This window comes from Agelaius tricolor, unplaced genomic scaffold (assembly GCF_023055355.1).
Source record: "Agelaius tricolor isolate 1412-34295 unplaced genomic scaffold, bAgeTri1.0.p SCAF_4, whole genome shotgun sequence".
NCBI classification, from domain to species: Eukaryota; Metazoa; Chordata; class Aves; order Passeriformes; family Icteridae; genus Agelaius; species Agelaius tricolor.
In genome coordinates, this window is record NW_027269264.1 from 46,890,537 (window position 1) to 46,905,106 (window position 14,570).

General features: G+C 33.9%; 1 protein-coding gene across 8 annotated transcripts in view; it reads right to left on the minus strand.

Annotated features, from left to right (window-relative positions):
- SPEF2 (sperm flagellar 2) overlaps positions 1 to 14,570 on the minus strand; it is a 74,621-nt gene that overhangs the window by 13,313 nt on the left and 46,738 nt on the right. For 5 of the 8 annotated variants that reach the window (XM_071425562.1, XM_071425561.1, XM_071425560.1 and 2 more), the window contains exons 26-27: positions 13,075 to 13,213; positions 11,679 to 11,920 (exon numbers count right to left, since the gene is read on the minus strand). In XM_071425562.1, coding sequence (XP_071281663.1) covers positions 11,679 to 11,920; positions 13,075 to 13,213 — 381 coding nt within the window. Of the gene's footprint in view, positions 1 to 25; positions 5,041 to 8,895; positions 9,266 to 11,678; positions 11,921 to 13,074; positions 13,214 to 14,570 lie in introns of those variants that run through there. The other 3 variants (XR_011678983.1, XM_071425563.1, XM_071425566.1) reach the window with 3 other exon arrangements.

Genomic DNA, 14,570 nt, shown 5'->3' on the forward strand with positions numbered 1-14,570 from the left:
AAAAATCAGCATAGAAATATGTTTAGACTTTAAATAGACCTCTTCTGTTAAAAAAAAATTTAAATTTTAATGGCCATATGAGAAAGTTATTAACTTTCCTATTATGTGCTATTGAGAATGCTAATATTTTCCAAACCAAACATAAAATCTCCTTATTTAAAGTTAATTGTATGTGACCCATCTAATAGCACAACTTCAAATATTTCACTGCACTGCAATTCTTCTGGTACTTGTCCTGATTTGCATTAAGATTACTAATCTATCCTCACATGGTCTGCACTGACAGTTAATGAGCATTCACAAACACCAATCTCTCAGAGTTATGTGTATTGAATACCTACCAACATTTTCTTCCACTTTGATTTATTTTAATCAATCATAAATCCATCTTCCCTCTTTAAAGCAAGTGTAAACTAGAGGATAGGGTAGAAAACATGCACTGTTGTCTGTTGAATTCTGAAACAAAATTCAACTGTTTGAAAAGCTTCTCAGAATTCACATGTGGGAGTTAGAAATAGCTCCATTAATTTTATTTTTAAAGAAATCCTAAGAAAAAAACAGTTAAGTGCAGCAGAAGTATTTTTTAAAGCAGGAATAGATTTGCTTATGAGCAAACAGAAAATTCAAACTTCATGTATGGAATCAAAGCACAAAATTATGTAAAAAAAAATTTAAAAACAGATATGAGTCTCTTATTTCAGAAACTCACTTTGCTGGGTCAGTGAGAGTTCACTGCAAAACCTCTGCAGTAACAACAAAAAATGTAAAATAAGTTTCAAGTTATTTAAATTTTGAGAGATAAAGCCTATTTGGTCAGGTTGTGATCAATTCCATGGGATCAAAACAGAAGTTTTCAGATTACCTTTAAAAGCAAACACAATCAGTGAAATGCTGGGAAGACAATTAATTTTTTCCTTTTTCCAGTCAAACTTCTTGTCCATTTGAAAAGGCAAAGCTGTGCACATTCTATGGCTAAGACACTTTGTTTGAAGTGAAACAGTGAAGTCTAATTTAGGTTTATGAAAAAGATATGTGATAGGAATATAAATAACATGTTTGAGTATTAATTTCATTGTGTCATTATTCAAAATCAAATTGCCAATTTGAATGAATAATCTGCATCTCTGTAGACCTGTTTATCTCCAATCAGGAAAATTAGGATTAATGCCCTCAGCACATCTTAATACAGCAGAGAAATCCTACACGTATATAAACTTGGAGAGAAGAGGACAAAATTAGATTTGGGTCTGTTAGGACAGAAAGAAGGAAGGGAGAAACACCTGGACTTGAAGCCTTCATATCCTCCCCCAAATTTCAGCATGAAAGCAAAAGCTGGGGAAAAAAATACAGTCAGACTGATAACAGTGTTCTGATGTCTTGAAAGTTTTTGAGTTATCTGCATTGAGAAAGAACATCTTCTATAAAGATGTTTTTAGAAGAACAGCACATCACATGCTGTTTCCTGAAGCACCTTGGATTGCTAATATAATCAATTTAAGGTAAACAGATATTTGTTTTTTTAATGAAAACTTCAATCCTCAGGAATCAGATTATTTTCATATAGCACAATGAAGCCTGCATCACTGGACCATCATTACTGGGACACTTCCTCTAAGATTCCATAAGCCAGGTAACATTTTAGTGATTCATGGGGAAAACAGGCTATGGTGCATGAAGAAGCCAGTGAACAACAAAAACATCAGGGAAAATTTTTACATCTTCTTTGCACTACCAGTGCTTTATCATCAAGAGCCCAGCTAATAATTTTTGCTAAACATTTCCCTTTCAATTTGATCCCTGGCAGTCTAACTTAGCTTTCTGTCATGCCATCTTATGTTTTAAACTGTTCAATTCCCACTATGATCTCCCTACATGAAAATAAAAGATGTAGTTCCTGTATTTCTTATGATTTTCTGACTTCCTGAAAACATATTTAATTATGATTTTCTTCACAGAATTCTAAAAGGATACTAATATCCTAATATCACTTTTTGTGAAGCTACATGACTTCAGAAACATACGCTGAAAGTATCTGAGTGACATAGAATTTCAAGAACTTGCATCAAAACTAATGTCTGAGATGGGATTAAAGGATTGCAATCTAAATCACAATTTACATAAACTATGTAATTGTTTATATTAACTATAGAATTCCTGATGTGCTGTAGGGCTATTTCTTTTACTTTACTACCTCCTCCTGAAACATCTGATTAGGGATAATCCCAAAGTTATACTAGTTCCAAATCTTCAAATGGACCGTGACTTAATTCCTCCTACTGACATATGTGGGAGAAAGGAGGGAGTCTCAGAAGGAAATCCCACATAAACATGGGGGATGAAATATGTTCCTCACTGTGTTTTTAGGATCTTTGTCTAGCCTTAGTGGATTTGGGTATATATTACAGAGAACAGAACTGGTTTTGAGTATCTGATTATAATACCATACAATAGGTGATTCATCATTTAATCTCAAGGGCTGTCAGTGCTCTATAATCATGGAGAGATGCTGAGAGTGGGCAGCAACACAGATGGTACCCAGAAAAGAATACTGGTGTCTGCAAATGGTACACTGCAAGTGGTGAAAGAAAATAATGTCCCCTAGGAAGGATAAAGGAAGACAATTCCCAGAACTGGCTTTTTCCACTTAGAAAGACTCATTTCAAAACAGGTATGCTCTTTACAAAATCCTTTTATAAGTACAAAATAAAAGAAACCAAACCTAATAAGCTTTAGTTGAATAATGTAAGAGACTAAATAGAAAATTAAACATTTTTAATTCGAAGGAGCAGCAGGCATCTTGTAAAAAGAATCAGTATTCATGAAGATTTTGAAAACCTGCAGAGATGGTCAGGGTCAGTAGGTAAGTTTCACCAGAAACAGATCGAAGTACTTTCTGGAAATGGACTGCACAAATTGATACATTTATTGCACCATACATAAAACAATTCAGGAACAGACTGCTAGTACATTGGAGAACAAGATTAGAATTCAAAGTGAACTTTAAAAATTGGAGATAAAATCTAGAATAAAAGGACACTATCTAATAAAGATAAATGTCAAGTGCCCCACTGGGCAGACATAATGAACTGAATGAATGCCCCAAAGGGAATCTTACTGCCAAAGCAAAATTTCTACAGAAAAGTCTCTAAGGATTATAGCAGATTACAATAATATGAGAAAGTACATGGGAAGCCATTGGAAATAATCCTTTTTTTTTTTTTCCCGGATGTTAAGGCTTCTGCTATAATACAACTTTGGAAATTCTAGATCAAGAAGGATGCATGTAAACTAAAGATTGCCCAAAAGAAAGCAGCAAGAATAATCACAGGTTTAGAATATAACTCCTGAGATGTGAGGTTGAAGGAATTATGCTAGTTTCATAGATGAAGAGTACGAGAAAACATGCCCCTGCCCTGCATCATGGAGGTGACTTTAGTGTTACAGATACAGAACCACCATTTCTTGGTTTTTCTTTCTTTCTTTTTTTGTTTTCACCTGTTGGACATCCTTGGGATGCATTTTCAAACTTTTTCTAATCTCAGCATAGTTAGAAATCTCCCTTTGAAAACTTTGAGGGAAAAGAACCCTCTTGGTATTATGTGATTTAAAAGAAAATCCTTGAATCCACAATTCTAATATATAACAAGTCACATATGTAATAAGGTAATCCATGAAATATATATCCTGTTGCTTATTAGGCAAAGTATATCTAAACATTTTTTTTTTGACTGCGAAATCACAAGTTCAGATATTTTATACAATGCACAGTACTGATTTCTATTTCTGACACAGATTAACTCTACTGGAGCAGAACAATATGCTTTAATGAGGCATTCCTTCAAAACCTACTCCATTTCTGACACATTATTTATACCCAGAAGAAGCATGAACATCTATGCAAAACACCAAAGAGACGGTAAGTATATATATGTGTGTGTATTTGTCTGGTATAGCATAGCGCAGTACAGAGCAGAGGTGAGAGTACAGTACGGTGTGGGGTATTGGTATTACTACATACATTTTATACTGAAAGTAGAGTTATCTTGATTTAGCACATGATTAATTCAAAGGTGAATGACCTCCTATTAATTTCTCCCAAATTACCTGTAGTAAATTTTCATTTGCTGTTGGAGGAACCAAGAAGGGTCTGTAATGATTTCATTTTAGCTATTTTTTTATATAAATCATTGCTATTTCCTTGATGGTAGAAATATATTCTGCTGGTATGCTTTACCTTTTGAAATTATCAAGTAGAAAGGTGCATAGAATATGTAGAATTACGAAAGTAAATACTCTCTAAACCATACTCATTCTCAGCTCCTAGATTAAAAATCAAGATACAGTAATCTTATGGAAACCCTTACAAATATTCTTACAGGGAAATACAAAGTAGTTCAAGCTGTGAAGTGTACTAATCACATTCTGTCTGTAAGAGTACTTGTTATGGGAAGACTAATTCATGCAATTAATAATCAGGAATGGGAAAATGGATCTGTTCTGCCTCTGTGGGGAAGTCTGCAGGAGGACATGCCTGAGGAAGGTCATGTTAAAGTTTATGTGGTTTGCCCATTCCATCAGGGTCTGTATAGGGAGAGCCAGATTTAGCAATAGCATGATATCTTCTAAAAATATTTTCTACTCTACCCAATGTTAAGGAGTTCATGCTCTTCAACATCTGCTCAGCAGAAGCTGTATCAGGTGAAGCAGAACTGGCAGCTTCCATGCAGGTAGCCCAAGCATGAGCTTCACTACTCTGGTGTGTGTTTATAAATTCAAGTTTGAAGTCATCAGTGCCAGAACAAAAATTATGGATATTTTCCCCCAAATCCACATTATGTTTACGACATGGTACACAAAACATTATTCCTCTTTCTTCATCATATTTTAACCAGGAGTATTTTGTTAGCCATATTTTTGGAAACTGATGATTCCTCTTTGTTTTCTGATGTTCCAAATCTTTCTTCTCTTTCCCTCTGTCACCGACTTCTCTGTTGCTAGAAGAATTAGTCTTGCTTTTAAATTGCTTCAGTGCTTTTATGGCTATAATTTAAAAAGAAACAACTAAATATAAAATAATTTTCATTTTATAAAATATCAGTTGTATCTTTTATTTGTTGGTCCATTTTTATCTTGTTAATTTGGGACTAGAATGTGACTTGAAATGAACAGCCATGAAAGAGAACAAGGAAAGCAGACCTACTCTTAAATCAATTGAAGGCTACCAAGGATTCTTGTAAGAAATGGCCAGTTTTGATTTTGACTATTAGAAGTTTGTCAGAGTATGCAACCCATGAAGTGCAGCAGCATCAATGCTATTTTTGAAGCAGGGAAGAGCAAAGTTATTAAGAGGAATTCAGAATGGTCTTTTAGGCAAAACGTCTCCAGAAAATACTGCTGAAGTCACAAATTTATTATAATGTCCATCATACCTGGCATTAGCAGAAATGTTAACTTGGAGCAAGTCTGTAAATACATAATCAAAAACCTGACAGAGAATGCTTAAGATGCTTATGTAGTAGCTGACATGATCTTCTTAAAATGTGTTTGCCTGCAAATGGTATTATTACTGCTTTCAGAACTGTATATGCATTCTTAATGCTCTGAGATTGTTCTGAACTTTCTGAACTTTCCCCCACTTGTTCTGAAAATGGTCAGTCTTGTATTTTGTAGGAGCAAATCCCATAGGCTGACATTTTAAAAATTATATTTCTAGACCCCATTTATCACCTCCTTTTGGCCAGTAATTTAATGATTCTTTTAGTATACCATTGCCATAATTTTAGGTCTTTAAAAAGAAAGCAATAAATAAGCAAGAGAAAATGCATGCAGGATGGAAGCAATAAAATGGGAAATCTATTTGTTCACTGGGAAATAACAAAAGTAACACCCTGCAGATGACCTAAAATCTGACTCTCCTTCCTTATTGTGATGTGTACGTCAAGAACCAAAATTAATGAGTACATGAAGCTAATCACAGAGAGAAATGCCATTTCTAATGCTTTAAAAGGTCTTGAGAAAAAGAGTTTTTGTATGCCACTCTTTTCTACTTTAGAAGAAGGAGGAAATTTTTTTTATATGTATATACACTATATAATTTGTGGGAATGGATTGTTCCCATTGTTGAAAAAAGTGACAGTTTGTTCCATTCTACTCTAAGCATCCTGAAAGGCCATAATATTAATAAATGAAGTATGAAACATGCAGTTTAAATACATTTCCAGTGTGAATGATTCTTGTAAAGAACCCAAAATCTGAGGTAGCAGCTGTGGTCCGCAGGGACAGCAAAATGAACTGTCCCAGGAGGTTTTTCTGACATGTGCCCAGGTACAATAAACAGAACTGAAAAGAAGATAAATATTCCTAACACACAGTAAAGATTAAAAAACTTAGGCAGACACAAAATCACAAGGTAAGGTGAAAAGAGGTGGAGGGCTGGAAAACTAAATCTGCAACTTGAGAAGTAAAAAGGGTATAAGGGACAAAAACATTTTAACACCTCTAGAGTGCCTCCTGCTTCTTTAGGCATAAGGAAACCTGTGGAAATGTGCTGGTGATTAGGGAAATAGGGATCAGAGTAGACCTGTGACCCACAATCAGGGATAATATTCCCTGTAAGATTGGCCTTCAGTGTTTCCAACATTTTTCTTTAAATTGACATGGAGAAACTGGGAATATAGGAAAAGGTGGGATCTGTTGCAGTGATGCCATAGAAAGAATAGAGGATACAAAAGGAAGCCAACCTGAACTACATATGAAGCAATTTATGAAGCAACTTCTTCACATTAAGTTTGTTATCAAATGAAATCAAGAAGAAAACCAATCTTGGAAAAGCTAAATTAGGTAGAATTATTTCTCATTGAAATCTTCTTAAAAGGCAGTATCATTCCCTGATACACACAGTGACTGGCAAGCTTTCACATGTTTCAATAAACAGTGCAGAACTTCAAAAAAAAGCAAAAAAAAATTTAGTGAAGATATTATGACCACTAGTGAAACTGAAAACAGAAAAAAACCCCAAAACATTTAAAAAGGAGCATGATAAATGACAGCAGCATAAGTTTACACTAGACCCTGTGAACTAGGATTGTGACATTTTAAATGGAGCCTGTGACATTTAAAGAGCAATCTCTATGCCTCAGTTATTAAGGCAGATATACAAAAGAGACTATTTCTTAATGATAACCCTGTCAATAGATATTTTCTATAGGCACTATATAAAAATATTTCCATAAAGTGATGAAGTAGTAAGTCTCTATTAAACATTCAGACTATACACTTACACAGTTAACAAAATATTAAGAGATTGTAAACTTATACTAGAGATGAGAATTATGTCACCATTTATTCCCTCATCATCAAATTTTATCAAAACATGTGAACAGATTAATATTCCCTTCTATTTTCACTGAGAAAAATGTTTCCATGGCAGTTCCTGACTAGAGATTTGGATAATAATCCCTTGCAAATTACACACCAGACTCTGTAGCAATTTCATAAGGATGAATGAGTGAAATAAACCCTGAGGGCTGAATTATAATCTTTTAACTTTAAGACTCTAAAAGGTAGTAATATGGGATACTTCTACCCTTAGGTGAAAAAGATAGGAGTCTCAAAAACATGATACTTTTCATCCAAGTTGATAGACTCATCACTCCCTGCAGTCAATTTCACTGTAAGTATTTGCACAATTTGCATATTCACTAATTATTACTGGTGCTGCTATATGTCCAATCTTTGCTAACTGGCAAGAATTGGGATTTTAAACTTAGAAGCACTGAGAATTAAGGTATTTTAGTTGCTCCACAGATGTAGTCAGGGGTGAGATCATCTGTCATGCTGACTTAAATCTTCAAATTTTATATATATATATATATATATATATATATATATATATATTCAAATGTGCAGAAACATATACAAACATGTTAAATATGTTCCACAAATTTCTGAAATTAAATAACATACATGACTTAGTAAGAGACATAACAGGAGATATAAATTAAACTATTGGTAGAATTACTAAGTTTTCACCTAGAAAGAGATACTTCCTCTGTCCACAAACTTAAAACTTTCATATTTTCAAGTCTTAAAAAAAACACATTGAAGATAAATAGTCTTTAAAAGCTGTAAGTTAGAGATGACGAAACTATTCCTATGCTCTCATATGGACTTCTGTCTCTATTTGCATCAAAGTCAGGCAATTACTATTCTTCATTGTTTCTACAACAGTGCTTGGGGAAAGAAAGGATAATCTGTAGACATTAACCAGGGTCATCTTACAATCCTGACTCAATAAAATATTACATTGAAAAGGTAATATTTCAGCTGAGCTACATGCACACTTTATTATAACTGTCTGCTCCAAATCTACCAATATAGTAAAATTCAATTCACAGGTTCAAAATTTGGAAACACACAGCAATGCAATATGGCCATTGGTTGTCTCTTATGCTTACATCTTAGCAGACTATTTGATAGTTTTATAAAAAAGCATTTTAAACATTTTTGGTTATTGGATATAGAATTTTTTTAAACCCAACTGGTGCCTGTTCTGTCTAATTATAGAATCACTTCTATAATTAAACTGAATGTTCATAAGGATCATGCCTATGAAAAAGGAAAAAAAATTAAATGTTCTTGTGTGATTCAGTCATAAGGTAGAGAACAAATCTGGCATAAAATCTACTTCGATCTGCTTTGTAATGCAAAACCACACCCAAATTGCATTCTCTGAAAGAGCTTTAGAAGAAAACTGAGACATTCCATATGTGTGCTAATTGAAATGACAAGAGATGTGATTATAGAAGATCATAGTGCTCAAGGGAATCAAAGGGGATGAGATCTACTGGATATTTTAATTTTTTTGATAAGAAAAGCATGCATTCAAAAAGACTCTAAGAGAGAAAATAGAAAACTTTAATGTTATTAGCTCCATTTAAGAGTTGTCACAGCTGTTCCTATGAAAAAGCACTCTGAAGGTAATATATTAGAGCATTGTTAAAAACTTGATCAAAGAGTTAATGAAAGTAATTAGTGCAGACTGATGTTGACTTTGGGCAATAGCACTTGGGATAATAATAAAACAAGAAATAAACTTTTTTTCTCAAATGAAAGACTGTCAGTAGGTAGGAAGGTCCAGCACAGGCTGGTTTTTTGTCCGTTGGTGCTTAGAATGGAGAATAATTTGCTTCCATGGAGAGCCAAGTGTGCAGGACAGCACAAAGTTGTCTGTGAAGAATCGGTAGTTCTTTAAAATTTTAGATTCCTAGGAAACACAAAACTGTTTCATAAGAATTCTTCCATGAATATCAAAAATTTTTAAGTATATTGGCACTCCCACTTTTAGTTTTAATTTTGGCATTTTGTTAAATATATTTTGAAAATATTTCCTTTTGACCTTTACCAAATATCTTGTGACAAACCTGTTTACATGGTAATTTCTTCTTATATAATCACCCCTCCTTTGTTGCTCTTTGTTTGTTTGCATTTCTAAGTAAAAATATGCTTCATGTAATCTCCACATGATTCATGTAATCTCTCTTTTTAGGCTTTAGAAAAGCCTAAAAATTCCAATTTTCAGAACAACTTCAGGAAATTTATTGTTCACTACTGCTTCTATTCTAGTACAAGGAGATTGGTAGATTTATTCTATTTAGACTTGTCAAATAGCCTGTGCTCCGTGTGCTTTTTTATGTGAACTTCCACTATGAATGCTGAGAGATATGCTGGGGTAGGTAAGAATAAGAAAAAATAAGATGTTTGGCAGCAAATCTAGATCTGTTTGGAGGTTCTACAAAGCAGGGGCTTGTTTGTTACCTTTTGGTATCTCCTTTAGAGATGCTGTTCAACAATTTCACTGCTGCTGTGCTGGGTGCTTTAGTGTTTTTCCCTCTTTTGTACAGTGAGAGACTAACTACTGAGATGTGTATTTTCTCTTGACCATTCTATTGAAAAAGGGGAGACAGAAGCCTATGGAAAATTTTCCTGATGTTTTAGGAAAGAAAGGAGTCTATAATGAAGCGAAGTGGTCACCTTAGGAAACCTAGGATGTGATTTATGCAGTCTTAAAATGTGTAAGAGACTGGGAGGAAGTATTTTAAAGATGACTTGCACAGCTTGTGCCTTCCATCCTAATTCAGCTATCCAAAAAAGGTAATAGTCACCAAACAGAAGATAATTACATGGGGTATGGGATCTTATTTTAAACAATAATTCTTTCCCATTGTCTCAGAGAACAAGCAACAGCATTCTTTTACAGTCTCATGACTGCTATCCCTTTTTCAGATAGTCATGCAAGTCATGTTGGGTCATTTTAGGGAATATAATACTATCAAAAGGGAAATACTTTAGAATGATAAAGACTTCAATTGTTTTTTTGCTAATTATTACAAATTTACAAAGAAAATAGTAGTTCTGTCCTAAAAATGTCAAGAATTTTAAAGTTTGTAATAGACAATTTTTTTTTTGTTTAAAGTATCTTAATCATGATTGATCTAAAAGCAAAAAAACCCTTTTAAGTGGAAATACCAATTAAACTGGTATCTGTGTTTCACTTCTATAGCACTGTAAATGATTACAAACACACAGAGTTTTAGTTTCGTGTCGTATTATATATGCATTACTACCTGCAGAGTAGGTCTCTACAGGAGATTTTGAAATGCTTACATACACATCTACATTCCTACACTAGAGATAAGATGATATGCCTCTCTCTATGGGAAAACTGTAAATATCTTTCTCCCTGAAGTGGTTTTATATGCAAAAGGAAATTGGAATTGCTCTATAAATATGCATGAAAAGAATTTCCCAATAAAGAATTAACTCGACTTCATTGTGCCTTTGTGGCCTTATTACACTGGAAGAGTTAGATCTTGAATTGTAAGCACTTGTTTACACATTGTATTTCACAGTCTTAGTGGCAATAATACTAACATTATGATTTTAATATGGAACACTGATAATGAAACACTCTGCAAATACACATGTAAGTACTTTCCATCTCAGTTTAAAACTGCCTTACCTAAATTACTTTGTAACATTTATACAGTCCCAAAAATTATTGCAATTTTTTTTAGGCACTCTAAGCCTTAAGTTCCCATAATTAGGGGGTAGACATACAATAAATGCATGTTTAAAGGTAAAAAAAATTACATGTCTGAGCTAATGCTTGCAAACCACCCAGACAACAGGCACACATTGATTTGAAGAACATAATGGTTAATATTTATAATAGACTCTATATAATAGTTCCATGAAAATACTGATAATTTAAAAAATGTGTTTTAAAATAATATAGCCTGAGCTCACTAAGCTCTCAATTAGTGAAAAAAATTAAAACTTGCATATTTAAGTAAAGCAAGCATGATACACACTGTACTGAAAACCTATTACTGAGACACCTGTTAGAGGAATACCAAACATGTAGTCTTGACAATAAAAACCCCTAGGAAAGCCATTAAAAGCTTTCAACTGGTCTGTTATTTCACATTTTCAATATCCCCTCACAATGACTTTGCTTTTTTATGTAGCAGGATCTTTAACTGTAGTACAATCTTTAACAATATAGATAACTGATGTTATGTTTAGCAATACAGACAAGTGACTAAGCTCCCAATTACTCTAGATTTTAAGTAGATAACCAACAGTCCTTTGGGAGTTAAAAGGAAAAAAATTCTTACCTTTTGGTGCCAGCTGTAGAAACTGCTTATGAAGTGTAGTAAGTTGTGAAATAGTTAGAGTACTGCTTCCAGAGGTTTCTATGCGTTGAAATTCTGGTGGAGGATCAGGGTCAGGAACAGGGTCAGGAACCATTTTTACATCACCATTGATGAAGAAATCTGTTCCTTCTAAAGTCATTTCATATAAGATTTTGCTAGAACTCTCAATATGATGTCGTGCAACCTCTACCAGTTTTTCAACACTGAAAACAAAATTGCAGAAACTCATGAGTATAATACACAGTGTTAACAACATAGCTTTAAATTTTAATATGCTTATGCTTTTTAAGTTTTCTTAAAGTAAGAATTTCAAACCCTCTGTGTGGATTCTGTAACTACCAAAATCATTATGAAGTCTACTCTTCCTGTGGCTGCAAGAGATCTTTTGACTGCAGTCAGAAATTTATACAAAGTCAGATCTAAGACACAGAAGAGACCTGATGGAAAAACACGAAAGCACTTCCTAGGCTGGCATACTGGAGAGGCACATGATCTCCTCCTTCAAGTGCAATGAGTACACTTTATACAGGAAAGACATCAGCTGTCTATAATGTTGAACAGAGATTTGGCTTGGAGTGTCAGGTCAAAGGATATGATATTACTTAAATACTGTGTCTTTGTTAGCACATCAGGAGAGCAAAAAAAACCGGCTGGAAGGAAGAAGCTTTGCCTCTTTGAGCTATTGCCTGTCAAAGCCTTCACATCCTCCATTTATGCCTCTCTTCTTGGTCATGCCCTGACATGGATCAAGCAGCACTGTCCCAGGTATAATTCAAAAGTCGGTAGAGGCCAGAAATACTTTGTAAAAGGCAAAGTCACTCCTTTCCTTTAGAGAGGAAAAGCCCTTTAATAACACAGACATTGGTCATTCTATGTCAGTCTAAAGTGCTATAGTGATCCCAAGTACATTTTATTTACTAGGACAGAAAAAAACTGCAAAGGAGAACTTTTTTTTATGGTCCTTGAATTAATTTTGAGAAATGTAATATGTGGTGATAAGAACAATGTTTTTTGGAGTTTTCCAGTGTGTGTAAAAAACAGGAAAGAAGCTACTGAAATGATACAGAGCTTTCTACTGAATGGTATATCTGATTGTCTGCTCAGCAATCTGCTAAACCTGTAGTCAAGAAAAACAGCATACCATGATAATTACCTTTACAGTTACAAGCGGAACCCTTTAATCAGCCAAGAAATGAATTACTAGCATTCAGGTTTCTAAGATAAAACTACATGAAATTATTATTTTCTACATTTTTTCTAAATTACTTCTGTCTCCAGACACAGCTATATTTACTACCTTAATCTAGGTTAAAAAAAAGACCCCAAAAAAATCCTGTTTAAAATTGATACATGTTACCTTGATTTTTCCTCCAAGAAGGTGGATCCAAGCCACTTTTCCATATCTTTATAAGCCTCTTCTGCTTTAAATTTTAGATCCTCAAGAAATGCTAAAGCTTTTTCTTTTATAAGTTTTAGCCGAGATTTTGTGGCTGTCTCTGTTTAAATGGTAAAATCGTAATGAATAATATTTATAAAATGTGAGGAATGTTCTCTGTCTAAGCACCTAAAATTCAGCATATTTAACTGTTTTTAGCTAAAAGTACCTTAGAGGATACTTGCTGCCTGGCTAGTCACTTTTCTGTAGTACAGTTAAGGCTGATGTAATTGTGGCTTCTATATATGTTCTTTGAGCAGCTGCTATCAGTATGTTACAGAGGTAAGTGCATGTCAATTTTTGTCTCCCTGTATTTTCAGAGGTAGGTACTGCATAGACGACTGATAAAACTGCTCTCTTACCACTAACAGAATAAAAGGCAAGGTACATTGTTGCAACAGAGAAATTAAATATTAAATCAACGTTAAAAACTTAGCAACTATACAAAACTAGTGCCTTTTCTAGACTCTATGTATCTGGATAAACGAAAACCACAAGTTCCCGAAAGGTAACTGGATAACAAAGCTGCCAGCAAAACTATGATTCTCAAATACCAGCTATGTGCCTGTGCAAATAGGAAATACAGATCAACATGCTCAGCCATCCTTAGGTTCTTGGGATTTTTTTCTTAATATAGGATGAAAATGAAGCAATGTCAAGAAAAAAAAATACATGTTAATGAATTACTAAAATTCATATTCATGCAATTAGGATCTTCAACATTATTACTATTCTTCTCATTACCCCAAGATCTTGGCATTTTTATTCTTGAACTGCTTTTATATTAAACCATGATCAAAGATGTAGATGTACAAGCATTTGGTCTGACTGGATCTAAAGAAACCTTATGAGTTTGTGGTTTGTTCAATAACTGCTGTTTGCCCTCTATTTTTCATAATAAAATACTATGCAATAGCTAGCCCACCAAAGAGGTACCATGTGACGATGGGCTTGCCAACTGTTGCCAAATAGAAACAATAAAAGCTGGGTTCTGTCTTCCCTTTAATGACAAAACAGTCTTCCTTCTAGTCTAAACCTATCTTTAAAAAAAAATTTCAAACCATTTTCAATTTGGGACTTCTTTCTTCAAACATCTCCTTTTGGCTGAAATGAACTATTTTGTTTGAAAGTTATTGGGTAAGACAGAAAAAGAGACAGAATGCCTGAACAATATGTAAGTTTTGGAAGAGTCTGCTCATAAAGCAGTTTGGAAGAACAAACAAAATCTATGTCCTGCTGCTTGAATCCCATGTTGCTTGAAGAGGAGGGAATCAGAGAAAAAAAATCAATTAAATATGCAATTGCCAAAAATTTCTTTCCCAGAACAAAACATTTCAAATACTGAATCCAATTCAATTGAATATTGAAGTGTGAGTAACAACTTATACAAAATCTTTTCTCTGATGAATATTTGCTTA